Raw genomic sequence first — 27,031 nt, 5'->3', positions numbered from 1 at the left:
CAAAGTGACCAGTAGAGAAATCTAATCAAATGGTTATAATGATGGAATTGACTTTTGATATTAATTAGAGCTGAATATCATGAAGTACTGCAGACTACATACATTTAATCAACTTGCTATAACTGATATTTTATGTGCTACGAGAGTAATGTCAGAAGAACCTACTTTATTATCCTTTATTAATTAGTCATTTACCCCTGGGCCTGAACACTTTCCTTTCAGCTCGATGGCTCGCACATGCATACCCCTGCTGTCAGAGCATTAAACTCTCAATGTATGCCACATATTGTAGCCCGGAACTTCCTCAGCAGCAGATTGACACTCCTTAGCGCCTCACCTACGCTTGAATTGTAAAGCACCCGTCTCGCCTGAACGTCCTGACTCAGGCCGGGTGAGATTGAAGAAGTAAAACGCGCCCTCAGCTCCAGTGACGAAGTGCCAAAGGAGCAGAGTGAAGGTTGCCGTGAAGCAATTGATTTAAAAGTCCCATTGTAAGGGAGAAGATAAATTTCTACGGTAAGTGAATAAGTTTTGGTTCAGGCATCAGTAGGGAGGGATACAGCCACTGGTGGGGGGCAGGGGAGGATAGTCGGGCATTGGTTTGCGGTAGAGGGTGTATGGGGGCTGGTTTTGTGGGGGCTTGTTTGGGTCGGGAGGTGGGGTAGGGAATCCCTTGTGGGTGGGGAATATCATGTGGGGGGGGGGGTCTCCCGTGTGACACATGTTGGGTCTTTACAATAGTTACTTTGAAGTTAGATGTGCTTATTTTTCCTTCTAGTAACAATTAGTATAACATTGGCAGAACCATCTGAAGTTAGTGATTTGAATCGTTTTGTCGGATGCTTCCCAGCGCAGCATAATTGTCCAGGAGAGGTTAGCCATAAAGTGTTACCTGGGAACTTTCGAGAGGGATTCCCCATTGCAACTTTGGGGTGCTCTCCCCAAATGCGATACTTACAGATCAGAGCATTTATGAGTGCCCTATATTGCATGAATTAAAAAAAAATGCATTTCTGGGATATGAGCATTGCTGACAAAGCCAGCATTTATTGTCCATCCCCAATTGCTTTTGGAGAAGGTGGTGGTGAGCTGCCTTCTTGAACCACTGCAAGTCCATGTGGTGTAGGTAAACACAGAGTGTTGTTTGGGAGGGAGTGCCAGGATTTGGACCCATCAATGATAGACTGATGATGACAGACAGACAGGTCAGGATGGCAGAGGTCTGGAGGGGAACCTGCTGGTGCTGTTTGGAAGGCGCTGTCAAAGGACCCCTGGTGAGTTGCTGCATTGAATCGCTAAATGGTAGACACTGCTACCATGTGTTGGTGGTGGAAGGTGTGAATGTTTTGCTGATCAAGTGGGCTGTTTTGCCATGGATAGTGTTGACCTTGAGTGTTGGTGGAGCTAAGATCCCATCTAGATCGTGGACAGTCAGGAGGTAAACCAGTTTTCTGAAGAATGTTAAGCTTCTGACTGTTTTCGTAGCCACAGTATTTATATGGTTGGTCCAGTTAAGCGTCTGGTCAATGGAGACAGTATGTCAAGTTAATACCATTGACTGTCAAGAGGAGGAAGTTGTGTGTGTGGAGAGTGGAGTAGTTAGAAAGGACATGGGGTTGTGAAAGGAGTATTAGATAGTTACATTTTTCTGTCAGTTTAATTATAATACTGAACATAATAAAAGGTTGTGTTAAATTACACACTTGGTAACTGCAGTTTATTGGGCTCTGCCAAGGTCCCAAAGTATTTTAAAATAACATCTTAGAGATAGCCATTACCTGGCACTTGTGTGGTCCAAATGTTACTTGCCACTTGTCAGCCCAAGCATGAATATTGTCCAGATGCTGCTGCATATGGTCATGGACTGCTTCAGCACCCGAGGAATCACCAATGGTGAACATTGTGTAATCACAGTGAACTATCCCACTTTTGACCTTATGATGGAGGGAAGGTCATTGAAAGTGGTTAGGCCTTGGACACTGTTTTGATATACTCTTGCAGCCATGTCCTGCGGTTGAGAGGATTGGCCTCCAACAACCACAACCATATTCCTTTGTGTTAGGTATGATTCCTTATTCCCACTGCCCTAAATTTTGCCAGGGCTCCTTGATTCCACACTCAATCAAATGCTGCCTTGATTTGAAAGGTAGGGACTCTACCTCACCTCTGGGATTCAGCCTTTTCGTCCATTTTTGAACCAAAACAGAAAGGGCATCTGAAGTTTAGTGTCCCTTACATAACCCAAAATGAGCACATTTGAACGGGTTAGGTACGTTTTGGCGCAGCCATTTGGGCGCGGCCGTTTTGGCGCCAACCGTTTTGGCGCCGGCTGTTTTGGCGCCGGCTGTTTTGGCGCCGGACGTTTTGGCGTCAACATGAGGGAGGTGTGTTCATCAAATTTAGTAGTCGCACAAACTTTGTTACATTTTGTTTAAAAACCAGTGTTCTTACTCATACATGATATGTATTTAAGGGCTTGCTGGTTTTGACTGGATCATCAAGAATTGTAAACGCTATCTTTGATACCTTGCTATTTAATAGTTACAAGTTAGCATGTATTCTAATGTATGAAAATCAAATGTATTTCTAAATTTGCTTGCAAACGGTTTAAGTGAATGGTGGACATGGTAAAGTGAAAGTGTTGGGCTGAGACAGCCACCCGCGTTGTATCCGAGCCGCGGATATCCACGATGGGGGTTTTAAATTTATTTAAAAATCTATGCTAGCGCTTCCCATTGTGAGTCTACGGGGGGCGGGGGGAGAGGTCAGACCCCCGTAGACTCACAATGGGAAGCGCTAGCATAGATTTTTAAATAAATTTAAAACCCCCATCATGGATATCAATTTCAGCGGTCGGCTGATTGTTTCAGTGAGAGCAGCTTCCCTCTCTGGATCAAAGTGAGCCGGCCACTGAAATTGACACAACTGACAGTTCAAAATAGTAAATTGAATGTTTCAACAACAAATACAGTAGTTTTCTGAATACAAGAATTTCTGTCGTCTGCGCCCAAACGGCCGCGCCAAATTGGCTGCGCCCAATTGTCCCATGGCGCCCAAACGGCTGAGTCCAAACGGCCGCGCCAAATTGGCTGCGCCCAATTGTCCCATGGCGCCCAAACGGCTGCGTCCAAACGGCCGCGCCAAAACGGCCGCGCCCAATTGTCCCATCCCCCATTTGAACATGTTATTGCTGTGTAAGTGCCGCTTGATAACATTGTCAATGTTATCCTCCATAATTTCACTGATGATCAAAGGTAGAATGATGGGGACAGTAATTGGCGGGTTTACATTTATCCTGCCTTTTGTGGACAGGATATACCTGGACATTTAAAAAAAACTTTGTTGGATAGATACCAGTAATTGTACTGGAACTGGGAGCTAGTTCTGAAGCCCAAGCTTGCAGTACTGTTGGTGGAATTTTGTCAGGACCCACAGCTGATGCATTGTCCAGTGCCTTCAGCCATTTTGTGAAATCACACAATGATTTGAATTGGCTGAAGGCTGGCATCCAAGATACTGGACCTCAAGCAGCAGCCAGCGCGAATCATTTATGCAGCACTTTACAAGATGAAGATAGTTGCAACTTCTACAGCCTGGCCTTTGTACTGACAAGATAGGTTCTTCCGTCATTGAGAATGGATGTGGTAGGACTGCAAAGTTTTGATCAAATCCGACGATTGAGAGATTATTTAACTCTATCTTTAGGATGAAGCTCCTGCTGTTTAGCAAGCAGGGAGTCCTGTGATGCAGCTTTACCAGGTTGGCACCTCGTTTTTAGATATGCCTGGTCAATTCCAGGCCTATTTGAGCCAGAGTCACAACACAAATGAAATAAGATGTTATTTTAAAATACTTTGGGACCTTGGCAGAGCCCAATAAACTAAAGTTACCAAGTGTGTAATTTAATATAACCTTTTATTATGTTCAGTATTATAATTAAACTGACAGAAAAATGTAACTATCTAATACTCCTTTCACAACCCCATGTCCTTTCTAACTACTCCACTCTCCACACACAGACAAACAACAGAAAGGATGATTGAGAGGTAAAGAAAACATTCCTAAAAATCAAAGTAGAAAGGATCTTTGATGCACTAGGATGGCTTCCAGTTAAACACGTTCTGACGTTTGAGCTTTTGTTTTGTAATTCTTCCTTGAGATGGTTTTCTCTGGTAAGATTGTCTACCTTCTCTCTAGCTTCAGGATTATTTTGGGTTTTTGAACAACAAAGCAGTTCTTTAATTCAGCAGCGCGAGAGAGTGTCCCTTTCACTTCCAAGGTCTAAACACACTTGCCAAGTTCTCTCAGAGAGCATTACGCAGGAACCAATCACTGACTGTTGTCAGGCAGAACACTGTCCCTGGCCAACCCATCATTTGCCAGCCAACCAATCAAATTGACTTGCTCCAAAACCGATTCCTAAGATTCACTCAGCACTGACGAGTCTGTTTCTTCTCTCCAAAATTCAAAGCTGGGAACACAATGTTCTTACAAGCAGGCTGCTTCAGTTCAAGTCTTCTGCTTAAAAAGCACATTTCAAATATGGTTCCACGGACCAAAAATAATAAAAGAAGAAAATTGGAACAAAGAAAATAAATGGCAAATACTCTTACAGTATGCCCAGTTGTTGTTTGCTAGTCTCCAGATATCAGTGAGGCGGACTTTGTGGACTTGACTGAGCAGGGTGTGCACTATTGTCATTTTCGGTGCTAGGGTGATGCTGCTTGGTCGGTCTGTTATTACTTTTATTTTATCTTTCTGTAGGTGTTCGATACAACCGAATTTTAACAGTCAACCACATTGCGGTAGATCTGGAATCAGATGTAGGCCAGACCAGATAAGGATGACAGATTTCCAAATGTTTTTTTAAATGACAATCCGATGGATTAATCATTACTTTTTTAAAAAAATATTTTTTATTCTCCTCCTTTTTCACATTTTCTCCCAAATTTACACCCAACAATAAACAATAATGAATAACGAATGTAATGTCAATCCCCATATCAATAATAACGGTCCCATCCTCCCACCAAACCCCCAAAAATTAGCCCGCATGTTAACATAAACAAATGACAAAGAGGAATCAGGAATCACCCATAGTCACCATTAACGCATACAGTCCACCCCTCCCTCCAACACTCCAAGCCCACAGCCCTCCTAATGTTCGATGTGATCCAAAAGTGCATCATGAATTGTAGAATCCCTCCATCCTTCCCCTTAGTTCAAATTTGACCTTTTCAAGCATCAAGAATTCCAGCAGGTCCCCCGCCATGCCAGGGCACAGGGTTCAGAGGTTGATCTCCATCCTAACAGAATCCGCCTTCGGGCGAACAATGAGGCGAAGGTTACAACATCTGCCTCCGTTTCCAACCCCAGCTGGTCCAACAGGCTGGTTTAGCTCACTCGGCTAAATCGCTGGCTTTTATAGCAGACCAAGCAGGCCAGAAGCACGGTTCGATTCCCGTACCAGCCTCCCCGGACAGGCGCCGGAATGTGGCGACTAGGGGCTTTTCACAGTAACTTCATTGAAGCCTACTCGTGACAATAAGCGATTTTCATTTCATTTTTTTCATATGGTATCCCAAGGGCCCGGGTCCAGTTTCACGTGCACCACTTTAGAGATTACCCTAAACACCTCCTTCCAGTAACCCCCCAGCTTTGGACAGAACCAAAACATATGTATGTTTCGCAACATCTTCTACCTCCTCAAAGAGCCGGCTCATCCTCGCCCTTGTAAGGTGAGCTCTATATACCACCACCTTCAGCTGTATCAGCCCCAACCTCGCACACGAGGTGGAGATATTCACCCCCCGGAGCGCCTCACACCAGAACCCCTCCTCCATACCTTCTCCCAACTCTTCCTCCAACTTTGAGATTAATCATTACTAAGGCTAACTACTTTTTATTGCAGATTTATGAATATATTGAATTTAAATTCCTCAGTTTCCTTGATGGGAAATTAACTCAGGTCTCTGGAGTATTAGTCCTGGCTTCTGGATGACTAATCCAATAACACTACTATTATGCGTCCCCTCAATAATCCATACAAAGAAGGTAGGATGCAAGGTAACAAAGTTAAGAATGGCAATTTACAATATCAGAACATACGCTGAAAAAGAAAATTCAGTCATGTGGATCCTGTGTCGCTCTAATTTTAGAAAAGATGAAAAATAGAAATGATCTTCAAAATAAAGAAAACCAAGACCCAACAAAAACTACTAATCCACAGCACTTTAAACATACACAAATATGTCAAGACGCTATCACAGAAGGATTACAAACTGAAATCAGACACAGAGATATTAGACCAAATGACCTAAAACTTGGTCGAAGATGGACTTAAGAAATATCGTCAAGAAAGAAAGGTAGAAATGTGGAGAGTCTAGCATACCTCGGTTATTCAAGCTCTATCTGAAAGTACGACTGTAGTTGATTCTATCAATGTATTTTGTTCCCTATAAATTTTAATTTTATTACTACACAGATATTTATATCACTTTTTTGGGGGGAAATCAGTTGATAAGCACAGCTTCAACTGTTAGTACTACATAGTTCTGCATCAATAGCTCCGAAGTGGAGATGTTCGATGGGGATCACCATCACCAACAGTCTGTTGTGGTCCACTCACGTTGATGAACAGTCAAGAAAGCCCAACAGTGTCTCTACTTCCAACGGAAGCTAAAGAAAGTTGGCATGTCTGCATCGACTCTCACAAACTTCTACAGATGTGCAAGTGAGCATCCTATCCGGCTACATAATAGCCTGGTATGGCAACTGCTCGGTCCAAGATTGTGAGAAACTGCAGAGTGTGGTGAACTCAGCCCAACGCATCACATAAGCTTGCCATCCCCCCATTGATTCTCTATACACCTCCCACTGCCTCGGGAAGGCAGACAGCATTATCAGAATGCCTTCCCACCCAGGCATTGCCTTCTTCCATCAGGCAGAAGGTACAGAAGTCTGAAGACCTGCACATCCAGTTATAGGAACAGCTTCTTCCCCACAGCTACAAAACTCCTTAATGACTTCCTCTCGGACTGATCTGTTCCCTGCAAGAACACTATTCACAACGTCCTATGCTGCTCTTGCTCATGGATTTGCTTTGTTTGGCCTTTTGTCCCGCACTGTACACAATCACGATTTGCTGATGTACCATTTGTCAATGTTCCCTGTTGATTATTCTTTTTGTCTACTATATACGTACTGTGTAAGTTCCCTCGGCCGCAGAAAGATACTTTTCACTGTACATGCGATAATACATCAAATCAAACATAGCACAATCCAACATACCGAGTGGCTAATGGGGTGGTGTCTGGAGGATATTTGGGGTGGCCTCGAGGATTGTTAACAGGCAAATGAGGGATCTGGAGAGTATTTGGGGGGGGGGGGGGGGGGGGGTAATCAAGGGGTCTAGATGGGTAGTCATGCGGGTGGGAAAAGGGAGGAGTGCGTTCGATACAATAGGCGGTGACCAGTCGGGGGAGGGAGGGGCTGCTTTCAGTTCTATTGTTACGTGGGTGTTAGAAGTGATTTTAATTCATGCAGCCTTTCCTGGGTAACTATTCAAAGTCTTCGATTTAATTTATAGTATCAGATGGCTCCCAGTGCTGGGCAATTTCCCATCGGAAGTTTGAACTTGCCAGGCAATTCCCCTGCAGCCCTTGTGTGTTCTAGTGCCTCTCCTGGGGTATCACCCAGGGATCGCAGTTTATGGGCTTATATTTCTAATTCCAAGTCAAAGATGTGTGCAAAACTAAACAGTTTTTATATACCGCTCGTTGAGACTTTTGAACAAATCACATGTGCTGCATACAACCAGCTAAATATTTAACCTTGTTTGTTCGTCTAACTCAGGGTTTTTCAAACATTTTTTTCCTGGGACGCACTTTTGGCAACCGGTCAACCTTTGTGACCCACGCGATCTCACTGCAATCAGGTTCATAGGAGGGAGGGTAATGCTCATGTCAGGTGCAGACCTCAACCAGCTCCTTTGTCCCGTCTTCATCTTTGTGAGAACGGAAAATCCAATCATACACATATAGGTGTCGTGACGGGCAATAGCAACAAAACACTTGTTTTATTCAACGCTCGATACTCCTGGGAGATGCTATTCCAGATTGTCGATAGCCTCATGGGCTTCTGGGGTCTTTTTAATGTGCTGTCACAGGCAAGGTATGACAGCAAAATCTTTTCATTTGGAGTCAGGTGCAAGTTAATAACGGACTCTGGGGTCTCAACCTCAAAAGGAATTTTTCACCCATCACTTCTCTTTCAAAATCTGAAACTTCTCTCATATGCCAGTACTTCTCTTGAGGGACCAAGCCTCCCCCGGTACCACAGTAGAAACCAATAAAGGGAAATCCATTGTCAACTTGTCGGACTACACCCTTCAACCAGACGAAATCAAAGTCCTCAGCAGAGGGCTCAATTTTTGCACCACCACCAAAATGGACCCCATCAGTCTCGCTGCAGACATGGAGGAATTCATCAGGTGAATGAGGCTCAGGGAGTTCTTCCATAGACCACAAGAGGCTGAAAGCGAACCCAATGAGTCAACCAATGAACCGGTACAGCAGACCGAGAGATCTGCGGTGCGGCAACCGAAGAGGAAAAACTCGAATTGGATCCCTCCGGAAGGCCGCTGCGCTCGACTCGACATGCATGCTCAAGCTGTCAGGACTCGTATCAATTCCAGATTCATCAGTCGCATTCACAAGGCAACCCCGAATGTCACCCAAGCACAACGCAACGCCATCCGCACTTTCAAGACCAACCTCAACATTGTCATCAAACCAGCAGATAAAGGAGGGGCCACCATCATACTGAACAGAACGGACTACTGCAAAGAAGGGTATCGACAACTCAACAACCAGGAACACGACAGACAGTTACCCACAGATCCGACCAAGAAACACACCCGCCAACTCAACAGATTGATCAAGACCTTGGATCCAGACCTTCAGAGCACCCTACGTGCTCCCATCCCACGTATTCCCCGCATTGGAGATCTCTACTGCCTCCCGAAAATACACAAGGCCAACACACCAGGTCGTCCTATTGTACCAGGCAATGGGACCCTGTCTGAGAACCTCTCTGGCTACATCGAGGGCATCTTGAAACCCATCCTACAAGGAATGCCCAGCTTCTGTCGCGACACAACAGATTTGTTACAGAACTTCAGCACCCATGCACCAGTTGAACCAGGAACATTCCTTGTCTCAGAACTCTACACCAGTATCCCCCCATGACGACGGCATTGCTGCAACAGCCTCAGTCCTCAACACCGACAACTGCCAATCTCCAGACGCAATTCTGCAACTCATCCGCTTCATTCTAGATCACAACGTGTTGACCTTCAACAACAAGTTCTTCATCCAGACGCACAGAACAGCCATGGGGACCAAATTCGCACCTCAATATGCCGACATCTTCATGCACAAGTTTGAACAAGACCTCCTCACCGCACAGGACCTTCAACCGACGTTATACACCAGATACATCGATGACACTTTTTTCCTTTGGACCCATGGTGAAGAATCACTGAATTGACTGCATGATGAGATCAATAAGTTCCATCCCACCATCAGACTCACCATGGACTACTCTCCAAAATCAGTTGCATTCCTGGACACACATCTCCATCAAGGACGGTCACCTCAGCAATTCGCTTTACCGCAAGACACGGATAACCTCACGATGCTCCACTTTTCCAGCTTCCACCCTAAACACATTAAAGAAGCCACCCCCTATGGACAAGCCCTCCGGACACACAGGATCTGCTCAGACGAGGAGCGTAACGGACATCTACAGACGCTGAAAGATGCTCTCATACGAACGGGTTATGGCGCTCGACTCATCGATCGACAGTTCCAACGCGCCACAGGAAAAAACCTCACCAACCTCCTCAGAAGACAAACACGGGACACAACCGACAGAATACCCTTCGTCGTCCAGTACTTCCCCAGAGCGGAGAAACTACGACATCTTCTTCCTAGCCTTCAACATGTCATCGATGAAGATGAACATCTTGCCAAGGTCATCCCCACACCCCACTACTTGCCTTCAAACAACCGCGCAACCTCAAACCAACCATTGTTTCCAGCAAACTGCCCAGCATTCAGAACAGCGACCATGACATCACACAACTCTGCCATGGCAATCTCTGCAAGATGTGCCAGATCATCGATATGGGTACCACCATTACAGGTGAGAACACCACCCACCCCACGGTACATAGTCGTGCGACTCGGCCAATGTTGTCTACCTCATACGCTGCAGGAAAGGATGTCTCGAAACGTGGAACATTGGCGAGACCATGCAGACCCTGCGACAACAGATGAATGGACATCGCGCGACAATCACCAGGCAGGAATGTTCCCTTCCAGTCTGGGAACAGTCAAGGGCATTCAGCCTCTGATCTCTGGGTAAGCGTTCTCCAAGGCGGCCTTCAGGATGCGCGACAACGCAAACCGCCGAGCAGAAACGTATAGCCAATTTCCACACGAGTATGGCTTCAACAAGGACCTGGGATTCAGGTCACATTACATTCATCCCTCACTATCTGGCCTGTGCTTGCAAAATCCTACGAACTGTCCTGGCTTGAGACAATTCACATCTCTTTAACCTGGGGTTACCCCTACCACTGGATCTGTAAAGACTTAATTACCTGCAAATGCTCGCATTCAAAGCATTGTCTTGCATCTTTGACTTTGTCTTGATATGTGTTTCTGGAACAGACCTCTTCATTCACCTGAGGAAAGAGTAGTGCTCCGAAAGCTCATGTTTGAAACAAACCTGTTGGACTTTAACCTGGTGTTGTAAAACTTCTTACTGTGCTCAACTCAGTCCAACGCGGGCATCTCCACATCAGTACTCCCTATACACACACATGACTGTGTGGCAAGATTCATCTCCAATTCAATCTATAGATTTGCAGATGATATGACTGTGGTGGGTCGTATCTCAAACAATGATGTATCAGACTACAGAAGGGATATAGATCACTTGGTTGCATGGTGTACCGAATACAACCTCTCTTTACATGTTGGAAAGACCAAGAACTGATCATCGACTTCATATGGCTCCGAACTGGAGATGGCCGATAGCCTTAAGTTCCTGGGGGTTGCCATCACCAACAGTCTGTCCTGGTCCACTCACGTTGCTGCAACAGTCAAGAATGCCCAACAATGTCTCTACTTCCTACGGATACCAAAGAAATTCGGCATGTTTGCATCGACTCTCACAAATTTCTACAGATGTGCCATAGAGAGCATCCTATCCATCTGCATCACAGCTTCGTATGGCAACTGCTTAGCCCAACATTGCAAGAAACTGCAGAGTATGGTTAACTCAGCGCATCAAACAATCTTGCCATCCTCCCATTCCCGCTGCCTCAGGAAGGCAGACAGTATTGTCAGAGACCCCTCACACCCAGGCTTTGCCCGCTTCCAGTCCCTTCCATCAGGCAGAAGATACAGAAGTCTGAAGACCCGCACATCCAGACATAGGAACAGCTTCTTCCCCACAGCTACAAGACTCCTCAATGACTCTCCCTTGGACTGATCTGTTCCCTGTAAGAACACTATTCACGATGCCCTATGCTACTCTTGCTCAGGTACTGCTTGTTTTGCCCTTATTCCGTACTGCAACAAATCACTATTTTTTGACTACCATTTGTCAATATACTCTGTTGATTATTGTTTTGTCTGGTATGTACGTACTATGTATGTTCCCTTAGCCGCAGAAAAATACTTTTCATTGTACTTCGGTACATGTGACAATAAATATCAGTCAATAACACACATGGATTTTGCATCCTTATTTGAATTGGCATAATTGATAAAACAATACATCAAGAAATCATCTTCATACTGTGTTGTTCCCAAGTTAAGTTTATTCTTTGTCGGCTGTGAACCATTGGAGCTCTGTACAGAGCTAACGTTAGCATTGCTCTATTCTGAGCAGTTCGCTCCAGCAGATTCAGATGCAAGATCCTGGCCAGTAAGTACGCTGCCTATTTGTGTCTCTGGCAGTCTTTTTCTTGTAAGGAAACAATTTATCTTCACAGTCCTCTTGCCGTGCTAGAATTTGGACGAAGCTCTCCTCTGTGATTTGGCACCAAAAGCAGGTACATGCAGTGTACGTGCAGGGTGTGGGACTTGCTCAATTGTGGCCGGAAGGCTGCACGCAGTCTCATTTCCTTCTGATTTAAATGGCAGCGGCCACTGATCACTTTGCGACCCTTCTGACACCCATCCACAGGTCTGTACTTTGAAAAACCCTGGTCGAACTGGAGTAGGTGATCATTTCTTATCAGAGGTAATCTACGTTGCTATATGGACTGCAACAGCAGGACAGAGGGTGAAAGAGTTTACTGCTGTGGTATCCCCTCACAGCTGGCTGCAAACCAAGCCAATGAAAAACTTACATCAACAAATGAGAAATTACTACCTGCTCCTCAGGCTGCTCCCCAAATAAAATCCATACTGGTATATTAACAGTTAAAACTGTTGATGCAAAAGCAGTTCAAACTCGCACGTAATGGAACAAACACATGGAGATTAAAAACAGCGTTCCTCACCATCTGCAATATTCCAGCTGCTCACCTGAATTACACTGCAGCTGAATGCAGACCGCAGATGGTTCACTAGACTGGTCTCAATAACAAATCATTGCAACAAAAAAAAACTGACCTGCCTAACCTTCAAATGACAGACCTTTATTGGACCATTGCAAAAAAGATATTCACCCTTGCTTTACACTGATGAATGTACAGTTCAGTAAAAAAGTTTTAAATGATTTACTAAAAATGGCCACTTGTGAAAATAAGCCCTAGTTGGAGCAAAAAAATGCTAACCTCATAAATAAGCCTGTTAAAAACTTGAGCAGTTGCAGAAAATCTCTGGTGAAAAATGTTTAGTTAAAACAAAGTTAACGGAATATTACAGAATGCTGAAATGTGGAAGGGATGAAGCCAAAGGACAAAATGGAAGAATTACTTTGTTCAAATTGTTTGCATGCACACTTCTAGAATAGCGTTAACTAAATGCTTGGATAAAGCCCTTTCATGGAATTTTCATCACTAGATTAAAGGGGAGAAAAGGCATAGCTGTATTCATTACATTTTCACATTGGGCGACCGACCTTACAGCTTTGAACTGTTGACATATTAACCAGGTAGCCTGCAGCAAAGAAAGTGTCTCAAACGTATATTTATATATCATTACATCTCTCGAAGTTCCCAATAAGCTGTTAAGACAACCTTTCAGGACACTAGTACAACTCCCTGCTTCTCTTCAAATGGTGCCAAGAGATCTTTAATGCCTCCCTAAACCAGTTAAGAGTCAAAGGGATCTTATCTGAAGCAAGACAAGCAATGTAGCACTTTGTTAGCTTCTATGAATGTGCCAGCCTAAATTATGCACTTAAACCATGGAGTGGCCTGAAACTGAATATCAAACAACTTGTACTCTCTCTTTAATGAGCAGTGTTTTACTAATTGCTACCCTACTTCAGAACTTCCTTCAAGATGTGCAAATTAGGTTTCTCAATTCTGAAACAATCTCAATCTTTTGTTGAAAACTAATTCTGAAAATGGATCTGATCCATTTCATGTAGACTTCTTCACTGACTTTAACAGTAGGAACAAGGTTCCTCCAATGTTTTGTTCCAATGTTCAGAGATATGCTAAAAAATTCTAGTACACAGTGGAGCTTGAGGTTGGGTGGAAGATAAAGGTATTGCAAGTGTTTTGGCTAGTTTGTGGGGTTTTTGTGCAAGTGGCGTTTTATCTTTAGGGGTTTACGGTGGGGTGAATGAGGAACTGTGTTGGCATTGCTATTTGGCAAAACCTTGAGTAGTTTCTTTGACAGACTATTGTCATTATCGAGTCGTGAAAAAAAAAAAATTCAGTCAGGTTTTTCAAGGCTTTTCAAAATGGACAATTGTTGAGCTGACAAAATGTGTTCAACTGGTCAACTGATGCATTGCAGCAAGTCTTAACAGTGCTTATGGCCGAAGTATTAGCCATTCTAACACAACGGTTTCAACAAGAGAGCCTGTTTTACCAACCTGAAACCAGTGGCTTCTGGAAAAAGGGAATTCTGAGTCTAATTAGACACCTCAAGATTCCAGCCAAGGGAACATATATTCTTTGTCCGACATCGAGTAGGTATGTCACATGATCTCCCCAAAACTGCTGTAGCCTCCAGGACTATGGGCCAAGCGCTGGAAAATGGGATTAGTGTAGTTAGATCTTGGTTGACTGGCGTGGACACAATAGGACAAGTGGTTTATTTAATCTGAACCCACAAGCTTCACTGTAATATTGTCCTGTGGAACGTAATAAAGGCTGATTCTCTTTGGCCTCCAACATGAACAGAACTCCAGGCCATTCAAACCATTGCAGAAGAACGAACGAACGAACTCTTGCCCTGATCAAACCTGCCAATTGCTGAAACCTTGTAACTCCGGCCTCCCGACCAGCTCACTCCTTCTCCTGACGTGGAAGTCACACTCTGGAAAGACGGAGCATTTTAAAATCTCCCTCGGAAGGAACATCCCAGCCGACTTCTGATCCTGGACTCTGGACAAATGTAAAACCCATTTTATTGTGGCCGTGCCCTGAATCCACTTCTTTTTTTCCTTATCACCCATTTAATGTACGTGTGTAAAAGGGAAGGACTTTGCAAAACCCTTCTGGCGTTTGTGTCAAAATAAAGCAATCCTTTTTATTTAATGTTACCTCGTGTTTGTTGTGCAAGTTAATAGAGGATTGGAACATTCCAAATTTAAGGGTTGGGAAAAATATAAAGGAGGAAATCAGAATATAAAAAATGCACCTTTCTGTTTAGGGACGGGTAGAGAGCGAGGAATTCAGGGCGGTTTAACTTGAGCCTCTTCCTGTCCATGACACTATATTTGAGGAGAAACATTTTGCATCATATGATTGGCAAATTAGGGAAACAAGAGCGGTGGAAGAAGAAAACTGGGATCCCTGATGAACGAATGTCAATCACAAACTTCAAATGTCATTCAATGAGTCCCCAAACCTACCTCAGGGAAGACAAATAGACAATCCTCATACAAAGATATAAACTAGGAGCAGGCTCCACCATTCAACAAGGTCATGATTGATCTGATTGCACCCTCAACTCTAAGTTCCTCACTAGCCCTAATAACCTTTGACTTCCTTGTTAGTCAAGAATCTATCTACCTCTGCCTTAAAAATATTGAAAGACCCTGCCTTCACCATTCTTTGGGGAAAGAATGTTCTAAAGACCCTCAGCTCTGAGAGAAAATATTTCTCCTCACCTCTGTCTTAAATGTAAGAGTCCTATTTTTCAACTGTTCCTCCCTACTTCTAGTCTCCCCCACAGGGGGAAACATCTATTCAGCACCCACCCTGTCAAGTGCCCTCATAATTTTATATCGTTCAGTAAGCTCATTCGTCTAAACTTCAATGGGTACAAGCCTAACCTGTCCAATCTTCACTAATCAGATAGCTACCCCCATTGCAGGAAACAGTCGTGAACCTTCTCTGAGCCACTGGTAATGCGTTTATATCATGTCTAAACTAATGAGATCAAAACGGCTTGTAGTACTCCAGATCACTAACACCTTATACAACTGTAGCAAAACATCCCTACTTTCGCATTCCATTCCCCTTGCAATAACCGGCAACATTTCATTTGCCTTCTTAACCACTTGCTGTAACTGCATACTAACTTCCTAACACAGTCCGGGATTGCACAGTCTGGCAATAACAAGGATGGCAAACACTCCATTACCTATATAGTACTGCATAGCTTAGGCTGAATGGATACCATCAGTAATCTTCTATTCTTGCCAAGTTACCAACGTAATTACACACTCAAAGATGCCAAATTACAAACAGCTATTTATGACAATTTCTTATTTTCTCTCTCCCTCTTCCCAAATAATTGCTTCTACTAACTGTTATTTAATTCATTCATAGGTTAAAAAGCACCCAATTGTTACTAATAGACTGGAAGTTACAATTCTGTGACACAATTACAAAGCTAATTGTGTACTGGAATTCTCAGTGCTGGGAGGGAGGGAGGGAGGGAGGGAGGGAGGGGAGTAGAGAAGCTGGATGGACTTGTCTGCTTATTATTCTACATAAGACCATAAGACATAGGAGCGGAAGTAAGGCCATTCGGCCCATCGAGTCCACTCCACCATTCAATCATGGTTGATTTCAACTCCATTTACCCGCTCTCTCCCCATAGCCCTTAATTCCTCGAGAAATCAAGAATTTATCAATTTCTGTCTTAAAGACACTCAATGTCCCGGCCTCCACCGCCCTCTGTGGCAATGAATTCCACAGACCTACCACTCTCTGGCTGAAGAAATTTCTCCTCATCTCTGTTCTAAAGTGACTCCCTTTTATTCTAAGGCTGTGCCCCCGCGTCCTAGTCTCCCCTGCTAATGGAAACAACTTCCCTACGTCCATCCTATCCAAGCCATTCATTATCTTGTAAGTTTCTATTAGATCTCCCCTCAACCTCCTAAACTCCAATGAATATAATCCCACGATCCTCAGACGTTCATCGTATGTTAGGCCTACCATTCCTGGGATCATCCGTGTGAATCTCCGCTGGACCCGCTCCAGTGCCAGTATGTCCTTCCTGAGGTGTGGGGCCCAAAATTGCTCACATGATGTGGAGATGCTGGCGTTGGACTGGGGTGAATGAAGGGGTGGGTTCCAGAAAAATATATTGCATTCTAAGATTGTCTGGCATCTTTGAATTTGTCTACATATGTGTTTCTGGAACATACCTCTTCATTCACCTGAGGAAGGAGCAGTGCTCTGAAAGCTAGTGTTTTAAACAAACATGTTGGACTTTAACCTGGTGTTGTCAGACTTCTTACTATTGTTCTACAAGTACTGATGGAGATTTAACTGAACCCTGAACACAAATGATGATATTCCAATTTAGGTTATGCAATAATTCATGATGATTATATTCTATGGGCCTGTTATATATTCTCTAATAATTTTATCTATTAATTATCCAACATCTGCAGATATTTTATGCAGAAAATACAACAGAGGATGCTTATACATATCTGCTCCCTCCTCGCTCTCTCAAAGTAACAATATGGTGTTCATTATTACATCATATAAATGTGTTTACATCTGACATGAGAGATTTATTAGAAATGTTCTGTTAATGTTTCTTCGGAACTCTAGACATAGGTATGAATGAATCAGGACCATTTATCCCAGGAACCCTGTCCCTAATATATAATTTAACAAGTTAACTTGTCCCTGAACAAAATCAATGGTGACAAGAAAAATGAACAAGTAGTCACATTACCAATGATCTACACAGGATTTATGCAACCTGTTTTGATCCGATACCCAACAACTTTTGGGTACATTTTAGTAGCTGGATAATGCAAGCACATAATGGTTTTGCATCAATTAGACCATTTCAATGAATGGTCAATCCGAACAAAGTCCTGCTTTATCTTTGAATATAGGACAGCCATCATGCAGGTATTTCATGTCTAATTATGCCTCATTCAATACGGTTAGACACCAAAAGGGGAGGCCTGCTAACATTTTTAATTTTATGAATGGAAAAATTGCTTTTGAAATTCGAACGTCGCATAGATTTGATGGAACATTGCAGTTTTTGACCATTACTGCAATGCTAACACAAATGGGTTAGGAAATGCAGAGTACCTGAAGATCTGAGAATCAGGTCACCAGTGGCCAATTAGCAGGCACTATGGCTTTCAGAGGTTTGTCCCACAGACCAAAAAATACACTTGGCTCCGTCATTTATTCATTCTTTTGGTCTAAAAACAGCTTAAGAGTCTTTTCTCAGTCAGCAATAAGTACAGAAGAGATTAAAATAATTTCTTTCTTGCTTTAGCATCAACATTTTGGAGATATTAGCATCCCAAAGTAAACCCTAATCCAGGCTGCAAGGGAACTTAGGGTTGGACAAGGAAAGTGAGGGGGAACAGTAGAATTTAATTTACAAATATGGATAAGAGGACAAAAAACATAAAAGGACTAAAACATAAGAGATAGAATGGGGGAGAGTGAGCACCAGATAGACAGGGCCAGCATGAACAATAGAAAGAGGTAAATGTGAAAAGAGAAAGGGCACACTGTATTGTGTGCAGCTTTATTTTAAATTCACATTTTATTTAACTTTGGACTCTCTCCTGCTGCCTCAAGGCATCTCTTGGGCCTTTCTACACTTATCATTTTAATTGAATCGGCATTTCCTGCTTGTTTCTAACTCTTGCCCTGCAGATCTTCTTCTCCCCTTCTAAATTTCCCGGCCCTGAAACTATAGCCTTCCCAGCCCCTTGATTTATTTTACGTTATCTGTCCTTGCTTTACTGAGACTCATCTACCACCCAGATCCAACAGCATTCTTTACTGGGCCTGTTGTCTTCTGTCCATGAGTATACTCTCTCTGATTAGCTCCTAAATTTGCAATTTTCCAGCATGATACTATGAAATCTGTGTTTCCATTTTAAAACATTCCTAAAACCTTGAAATACTGGGTGACAAATATCTGGGGGTGGTAGGGGAGCGAGACACCAATCTCTACAAAAGCTCAATGGCAACAGTGGAGGAATAGAGAGGGGGGGCAAGAGGCTTTAAAGGAAAGATGGTTAGGAATATTAGGTGAGAAGCAAACTTCCCGAGAGATGAGGAAGGGCATCCAGCAAAAAGAGAACAGAGAAACGTACAGGAGGAGGGAAAAAGGCCGAACAGAAGTAAAGGGTAGGGAGGGAGGAAGGAAGGAAGGAAGGAAGGAAGGGAGGGAGGGAGGGAGGAAGGGAATGGAGGTCAACAGTGGAAGAGAGGCTGGTCAAAAGTGGGAGAGAGAGCAAGAGATGCAGCCTGCAGTCTTTTACACCTGACTGGTGTGGTACGGTGGCCCAGTGGTTAGCACTGCTGCCTCCAGCACCAGGGACTCAGATTCAATTTGGCCTTGGGTAACTGTCTATGTGGAGTTTGCACTTTCTCTCTGTGTCTGAGTGCATTCCATCCAGGTGCTCCGGTTGCCTCTCACAGTCCAAAGATGTGCAGGTTAGGTGGATTGGCCATGCTAACTTTCCCCATAATGTCCAAAGATTGGAGATTAGGTTGAGAGGTTAGGGCGGCGGAGTGGATCTAGGTAGAGTGCTCGTTCAAATGGTGCAGATCGACGGGCCGAATGGCCTCCGTCTGCACTGTAAAGATTCTATGAAGACTTCCAGAAATGCCACCTGCCACCTTGTACCCAAAAGGGAAAAGGAAGAAGAGAACAAAGGAAGAAGAGAACAAAGAAAGAAGAAATGGAGAGAGAAGCAGCAATATAAAGGCAAAATAAATAAAGGGAGGCATATAATGCCCAAACTGCCTGCTGCCTAGCCCTCCAATAATTGGTGATGATACGAGTCACACATACTTGCCTTTAGCTCATTACACCAAACACAACTAAAACATGATTTCAAATATCAAATTGCAGATACTTAAAAGCTTTTGGATCCTTTTCAAAAAAACTCACTCTGTCATTGCTATTGTGCGAGTAGTATGACTATTCCAGTAGTGATCTTTATGCCCATGTTAATCATATCTGGGAATGGTGAATCATCAGTTATTGCCTTGGGCAGGATCTGATACTGCATTTTTAAACAAGATGTCATCAAATAACCTTCCTCAAAGGCTACTTTCCTGGCAGTCTCAAATTAGCCGTTTCAAACTGCTTTCTCTATGCCATAGGTAATAGCTTTTGTCTCACTTTTTCCAATTAATTTTGGTTTCCCCAGGGCTCAGTTTTCACTCCCATGTTCTTTAATAACATCAATCACCTTCTCTACTCACTGATCACATTACTAGTCATTTTCTGATGATTCTACTCGATAATAAATAGCTTTCAGACAACATACTGTTAATGCACAGTTTTCATTTGTCTGCTAGTGCAGTGGCTGAGTCAGTACGCGACAGTCTTCCCCCATGCCACTGAAAAGCACTAAAAATTTAATTTCTTCCGATCTCCACGATGTACCTTTCAGACTTTTTGAATGGGCACCATCTGTTCTACTGTGCCTGACTTCAAACAGAACTGCCAGATCTCCTGAATTGCTAAAGCTGCCTCGAAGACATGAAGCCTCTTTTGTGCCCAAGCATTGTTCCTCCTCAAGTCAATCATTTGGATTACATTTAAAAGTGCAGCCCCATCTAACAGAGAAGCGGACGTAAAACCAAGAGCAGGGCGGTTCCCCGGTCTCCGGGGTAACATCCTTCTATCAAATATCACCACAGGGTCAAATTAACTAACCATATACCTAATTTTCTGCGTGCGGAAAATTGCTATGTGCAGTTCAATTCCCTGTATAACGATTATACTTCAGCAATTGAAGAATTCATTAGCAGTGCTGAGATCACATGAGGATGTAGTCAGGGGCTATATAATTTTATATTCTTTCTACGTAACTCAGAGAAAAGCCACAGGCACATGACAAAAGACAGCAATAACACCCACCTCAACCCAGCTCCTTCCCAGCCCCCAAAATTGGGAAAAGTTCAATAATTAACTAAACCTAAAGAAATTTATGGAGGTAATTAGTGGTGCTTTGGTTGACTTTTCTCTCCACTAGAGTCCCTAGAAATGTTACAAGTTCAGTCAGGTCTTGCCTTAGATATTCTTTCAAATACAGGTGTTTCAGTCACTTCTACAAGTGCCCTGACAAGTTGCATTTAAATGTGTGCCCAAACTCTAACTACACAATAGCTTAAGCCAGGAGTGAAGCAAAAGCATTCCCATGATCTGAATGGCACAATCACAGCTGTTGCACGTGTCCTGCTCAATCTCCCTGAAGGTGGAACCTAGCAGCACATGGTAAGAAAAGGTCAGAGACTAATCATTAAGTTTATTTCATAATATGCATACATAGAGTAACTGTAATGATGAGATTCACATGGGCAACTTGTCTTTGCCTAACAATATAAAATAATATACTATGCGTAGCCACATCAATGATGTTTTTTTTGCTTATTTCTAATGATGCTCCTGCATTTCAATCTCACTGCCTTTGAAGTGTCTGTGGAGCATTATGCTTAAACAGAGAGTAAGGGTTAAAGACATTGACTCAGGAGGGTGGAGAGTGGGAAGTAATGTTTCCTACATCAGTGCTGGGAACACTGTTGCTCGGTATTTACCCAAGTGATTTGGACGACAAAGTGCATGACATCAAATTGTGCGGTATAGCCAGTACTGAGGAACTGTTTCTATCCATCCGGGGAATGTGGACATTTAAGGGCAGCACGGTAGCATTGTGGATAGCACAATGGCTTCACAGCTCCAGGGTCCCAGGTTCGATTCCGGCTTGGGTCACTGTCTGTGCGGAGTCTGCACATCCTCCCCGTGTGTGCGTGGGTTTCCTTCGGGTGCTCCGGTTTCCTCCCACAGTCCAAAGATGTGCAGGTTAGGTGGATTGGCCATGATAAATTGCCCTTAGTGTCCAAAATTGCCCTTAGTGTTGGGTGGGGTTACTGGGTTATTGGGATAGGGTGGAGGTGTTGAACTTGGGTAGGGTGCTCTTTCCAAGAGCCGGTGCAGACTCGATGGGCCGAATGGCCTCCTTCTGCACTGTAAATTCTATGATCTATTTCTAGCTAGACCAGCATTTATTGCCCACCCCTAATTGCCCCTGAGAATGCAACAAAATCAATACCATCTATTTATTATAAGATGCACTGCCGCAATTCAGAGGCTCCTGAGACAGCACCTTCCAAACCCACAACCACTAACATCTAGAAGAACAAAAGCAGAAGCCACATGGGAGCTCCCTTCCAAGTCACTCACCATTCTGACTTGGAAATACACCATTCCTTCACTATTGCTGGGTCAAAATCCTGAAACTTCCTCCCTAATAGGACTGTGGGTGTACTACACCACATGGGCTGCAGCAGTTCAAGGCAGCAGCTCACAACCACCTTCTTAAGGGCAATTAGGGAGGGCAGTAAAAGCTGGCCTAAGCCAAGGACATCCGCAGGTCTCAGGATCTGATCTCTCTTTCCCACCACCTCCAGTCTCAGGGTCTAAACTCGCTGGTTTCACCATAAATTTCCTTCCACATTACACCACCAATGTTACAGTTCCTTCATCTGGTTCAAAGGCCAGAAACCTTCGATCAAACACCATTGTGAGAGCTCCATCACTACAAGACCCACTAGCACTTTCTCTGAAGAATTAGTGTGGCCCGAAAGGAGATCAATGAACACTTGGCAAACTTGTTGGGTTGAATTCTTTTTGCCATTCCTGAAAAAAATGTTCTCTTGTATTCATGCAAGTAACTTTTTATTAGGATTATAGGTTTGAGAATCATATTCAAGGTGGGGATACACCAGGACATCAATTTTTTAGGTAATTCAATCACACACATTTGACACTAGTACTTAATGCTTCCATGCAAAATGAATGTACTTACCCTAATATTACTGACTAATGCAGAGATCCTGACATTTCAATCAATGTGATAAAAGTTACGTTGAGTTCTATGCCTGCACAAGGTTGAATTATATGGTATTATATTGTTTCTATCCTCCCTTTTGCCATATATATGCCTTAGCTTCTTAATAAACTGAACAATGCCCCGCGAAAGTTAATAGATAGATTGCGCTCTTATGAAAAAATAAAACAATGCAGATGGACAGTCTTCTGTCAGTACATACAAGATAGCGGCCATCTGTGATCTGTGCCTACTATGGACTTTACAAGTAAGATTGTCAAATTAGAGAATGTAGAGTAAATATATCAAGAGATGAATAGTCTCTCACCTGCACTTAAAAGTTAGATCCTTGAAGACATAAACATACTCGTAACCATTTTATTGCAGTTCAACAACTTTTTAAAACAGATTAATCTGTTAGTAATGTAATTGAAGAGTATTAGTTTAAAAGGTCTTTGTTCTAATTTAAATCACTGTATGGTTGAAATTAACATCTATTTTTGAAATACCACCTTCTATATCTATAGTCATCAGGTCTGTAAATTTTAACACAATTATTTTTTTTTATTATTAAGTTACCAGAATTAAATAGGCAGCAAATACAACTATCTAATCTCTAACTCGCCCACTTTTTACCTTGCCCCACCCTTTATACACACACATACATACAAACACAGAGGCCAAAGAGGCGTCTAAAATAATGACAAAAGTAAAAGGATGAGCGTGTTTGTTTCAGATGGACCTCCTCCAGTTGGTTTCTTCTTCAGTCTAGGCTTTCAGATGGATGTTCTTTTAGATTGTAATGGTTTTCACTGTAGACTCACAGAACTAGCAGGCAATCAGCTTTCGACAAAGAGAGACAGATTCTTCTTTGAGGGTCCAGAAGCTTCTGCCTTCAGATAATAGAGCAGAGAGAGAGGGAGCTGCTTCCACCTTGAAGGTCCCCTGGCTTCTCTTGGGTTGTCTCCGAAAAACAAAGCAGAATTCTGGCGTCGGCCAATCCATTGGCCACTAGCCAACCAGTCAAAATAAACCCCTCCAATCTCTTAGGTGCCATAAAGTCTGGGTTTTTCTGCTCAAAATATTAGAGTGTAATATTTTGACACTTATGAGCTCCTTACTACCTCTGCTCGACTTAAAGATATGTCTCCAATAATGATCGATGGACCAAAAATGATAAAGACAAAATAAAATACATAGTAATGAAGGGAATCAAAAGGAAGGACCCTTACATATTGCTCTCCCTAAAAGAAATGAAACATCATGAATGGACATTTCATTGTGAGCTATGTAAGAAATAAATCCCAAACATATATCCATTCATCCTTTCTCATTATATCGGTCTCCTTCCCTCTAGTTCATACATTGATAAATAATCAACCCGTAATTTTTTTTTTAAATTTAGAGTGCCCAATTCAGTTTTTCCAATTAAGGGGCAATTTAGTGTGTTCAATCCACCTACCATGCTCATCTTTTGGGTTGTGGGGGTGAAACCCACGCAAACACGGGGAGAAAGTGCAATCTCCACACGGACAGTGACCCAGAGCTGGGATTGAACCTAGGACCTCGGCGCCGTGAGACTGCAGTGCTACCACTGCGCCACCGTGCTGCCCAACCCGTAATTTTTAAAATGCTGTTTGGCATTCTGCGGACGATACCAGTTTCGCCTGTTTTTGCAATATATCCAACATCTATTGGATTTCCGCCTCTATCTGAGCTAGTTTCCTGTGGATTCAGTCAATATGGGTTGTTTTACCAGGTTGGAGTCAACATCTACATCATGATTAGTTACTGTCGTTCATCCTGGTGTGTCCCTACAAATCAGCTGATTCTTTTGCAGTATCCTCATCTTTTCATTGCTTTTCTTTTAAATACGTAAATTCAGTATCTGACTGTTCTAGTAATACTGTATTTTCAAGTCATACCACAGGAGGGTCGCTCTGTGAACGGTCAACCCCTTCTTCTACCTCCCTCATACCATCTCTGCCCTCTTCCACTACTCCTATCACCTGATACACTTGTTCCTTCCTACCTTCCTCTCTATGATGGTATTTTTCCAACATATTAATGTGGCATAATCAGTCCTTCTGCCTACGATCTAGAGTGCTGATTTGGTAAACCACCTTACTCACCCTCCTAACTACCTCATCGGGGCTGCTGAAGATCGCTATACACAAACAAACAAAGACGGGAAACAGGGCTGTTAAATACCGAAGAAAGTAAAAGGATAAGCGTCTTTGTTTCAGATGGACGTCCTCCCAGTTAGTTGTTTCTTCAGTTTAGGCTTTCAGAAGGATGCTATTTTTTCTTTCAGCTTGTAATGGTTTTCACTGCAGACAGCCATCATTTGAGAAAGCAAGACAGCTTCTTCTTTCAGGAACCAGAAGCTTTTGTTTTCAGATAGTAGACAGCAGAGCAGAGAGAGAGAGAGAGAGAGAGAGAGAGAGAGAGTGCTGCGTCCACCTTGGAGGTCCAGTGGCTTCTCTCAGGTTTTCTTAGAAAGAAATCTGACAGGAACTAATGGCCATCATTTGCCGAGGCAATCTGTCCTTCGCCAATCCATTGGCCACTAGCCAGCCAGTCAAAACAAACCCCTCCAATCTCTTAGATGCCATAAAGTCTGGGTTCTTCTGCCAAAAATACACAATTTTATAACACAGTGTGATATTTTGACACCTTTGAGTTCCTTACTTCCTCTGCTCAACTTAAAGTTATGTCTCCATTAACGATCCATGGACCAAAAACTATAAAGACAAAACAAAATAACTAGGAACTAAGGGAATCAAAAGGAAGGGCCCTTACAATACAGACAGAGACAAATTAAAGTTTACAGAGATTCAAAGATAGGAAACTAGCCTGTTGGATCTTGGAATATTTGAATCTGGCAGTCACAAAGCCACAGATGAGGTATGACAGATATTTCAAGTTAGAGATTGTTACAGAGGTGAAAGTAAAATGTCTTTTGTGTTGTGGAGGACTTGGATCAGTTTGGGCTCAAAGAGGAAACAGAGGTTGGCTGCAGTGTGGTTCAAACAGAGACAATGGCCAAGTCAAGTATACAACGTTTTCGGCAAGGAGTGAAGATGGAAGCTTTGATCTTTCCTATGCTTCGTTGGAGGACACTGTAGCTCATTGAAGACTGGGTGTTAAACAATGTGACTGCACAGAGGAAGCAAAGGGTCAAGAAAAGTGCTTGGGAGGGAGGTGAGAGTGGAACGGAGATTTCCGTTAATTAATGTGGAAGCTGACCCACGTCAGTAGATGAACCCATTGAAAGATCCTTGGGAGACTCCAAAGTTAATCAGATAGGCAACAGTGGAACCAAGTGGGCTCACCTGCTGAGCCATATAACAGGAGAAAAATGCTATGACCCACCCTATCAAAGACCACGCAATAATACACCATGGTGAGTCATCTAACAAAATGTCTTTTATACCTCACCTCTGAAAACATTCTATTGTCCTACGGTTTTACATGGTGTTTTGGCTTTAATGTAAAGACTTCAAGTCTGTCTGCCAAAAGGTTGATGTAAAACTGCACAATAACCTGCAAGACATTGTATCAACTCACCTTCAGGTGCCTTTGCATCACACATCTTTGTCACCCAGGTTGCATTTGAAATCTCTTGCCTCGAGTCAAATGAAGTGTGGTTGACCTGGAAAATTATACACATACAAAAATACAAATGCTTTAACTCTGTTTATATAAAGCTTACTCTTCTTACATTCACACATGAACTTGATTTCTGTAATTCCCTCCAACCGCTGACAATTAGGTCAAGACCCGCAAGCAGTAGGTTTTCTTTTTCATAAAGTGAATGGTCTTTCAATGTTTACATAATATATTCCTGCTACTTTACCAGACCTTGGTCCAATAAGAAGGGCTGTGGCTCAATTCCTTAAAATTATTTTTTCATGGACTGATGACATTATTTGTGCACCAACCCAAGTGTTCACTCAAACAGGCGACTCACCATGAAAGTTGACTAAGCTTTATGTTCAAACCAAGGATTTCAAGCAGTGGGAAAATTATTTCGCTCCCCACCCCCCTATAAAAAATACTAGAAATACAAACACTAGTAATTAATGGTCACAATTCCAAGGTGAAAAAAAGGCAAACTGAACAGCAACAGCATCTCTGTAATGGCTAAAGCTTTCCCATTTACTGGCTTCAACAAAAAGGAGCAATGTAAACCTGTAATTACCTTTTGTGTTACTCTAATCAGTTTAGAATTGAATACACACACGATAATTTGTACTTGGAAAGATCGTGATCTATTTCATAATAATTAATTCAGTTCATCTCATTTATAGTACACCTCACTGATTTATGTCCAAAAATATACTCAAGCATCATTGTCCCTACAGAGAAGCACATTAGAAAACTCCTGACTTCTATCCTGCTGACGATAATCAACTTTGTGATGAATGAAATATTAATTTCTCACACTTGGGTTCCACGTTAAACACAACATAATGTTTCTAGCTCCTATCTTTGGACAAACAATATTTTTCACCATGCAACTAAACTCCCAATCTTC

General features: G+C 42.8%; 1 protein-coding gene across 2 annotated transcripts in view; it reads right to left on the bottom strand.

Moving 5' to 3' along the window:
- The window catches only part of lmbrd1 (LMBR1 domain containing 1), a 257,830-nt gene that overhangs the window by 9,602 nt on the left and 221,197 nt on the right, over positions 1–27,031 (bottom strand). For both annotated transcript variants that reach the window (XM_038800685.1, XM_038800686.1), the window contains exon 14: positions 26,062–26,146. In XM_038800685.1, the coding sequence (XP_038656613.1) occupies positions 26,062–26,146 (85 nt within the window). The remainder of the gene's footprint in view (positions 1–26,061; positions 26,147–27,031) is intronic.

The sequence above is a fragment of the Scyliorhinus canicula genome, chromosome 6 (genome assembly GCF_902713615.1).
Source record: "Scyliorhinus canicula chromosome 6, sScyCan1.1, whole genome shotgun sequence".
Lineage (NCBI taxonomy): Eukaryota > Metazoa > Chordata > Chondrichthyes > Carcharhiniformes > Scyliorhinidae > Scyliorhinus > Scyliorhinus canicula.
Note: the sequence above shows the minus strand (reverse complement) of the source record. Positions and strands in the feature narration are given on the sequence as shown.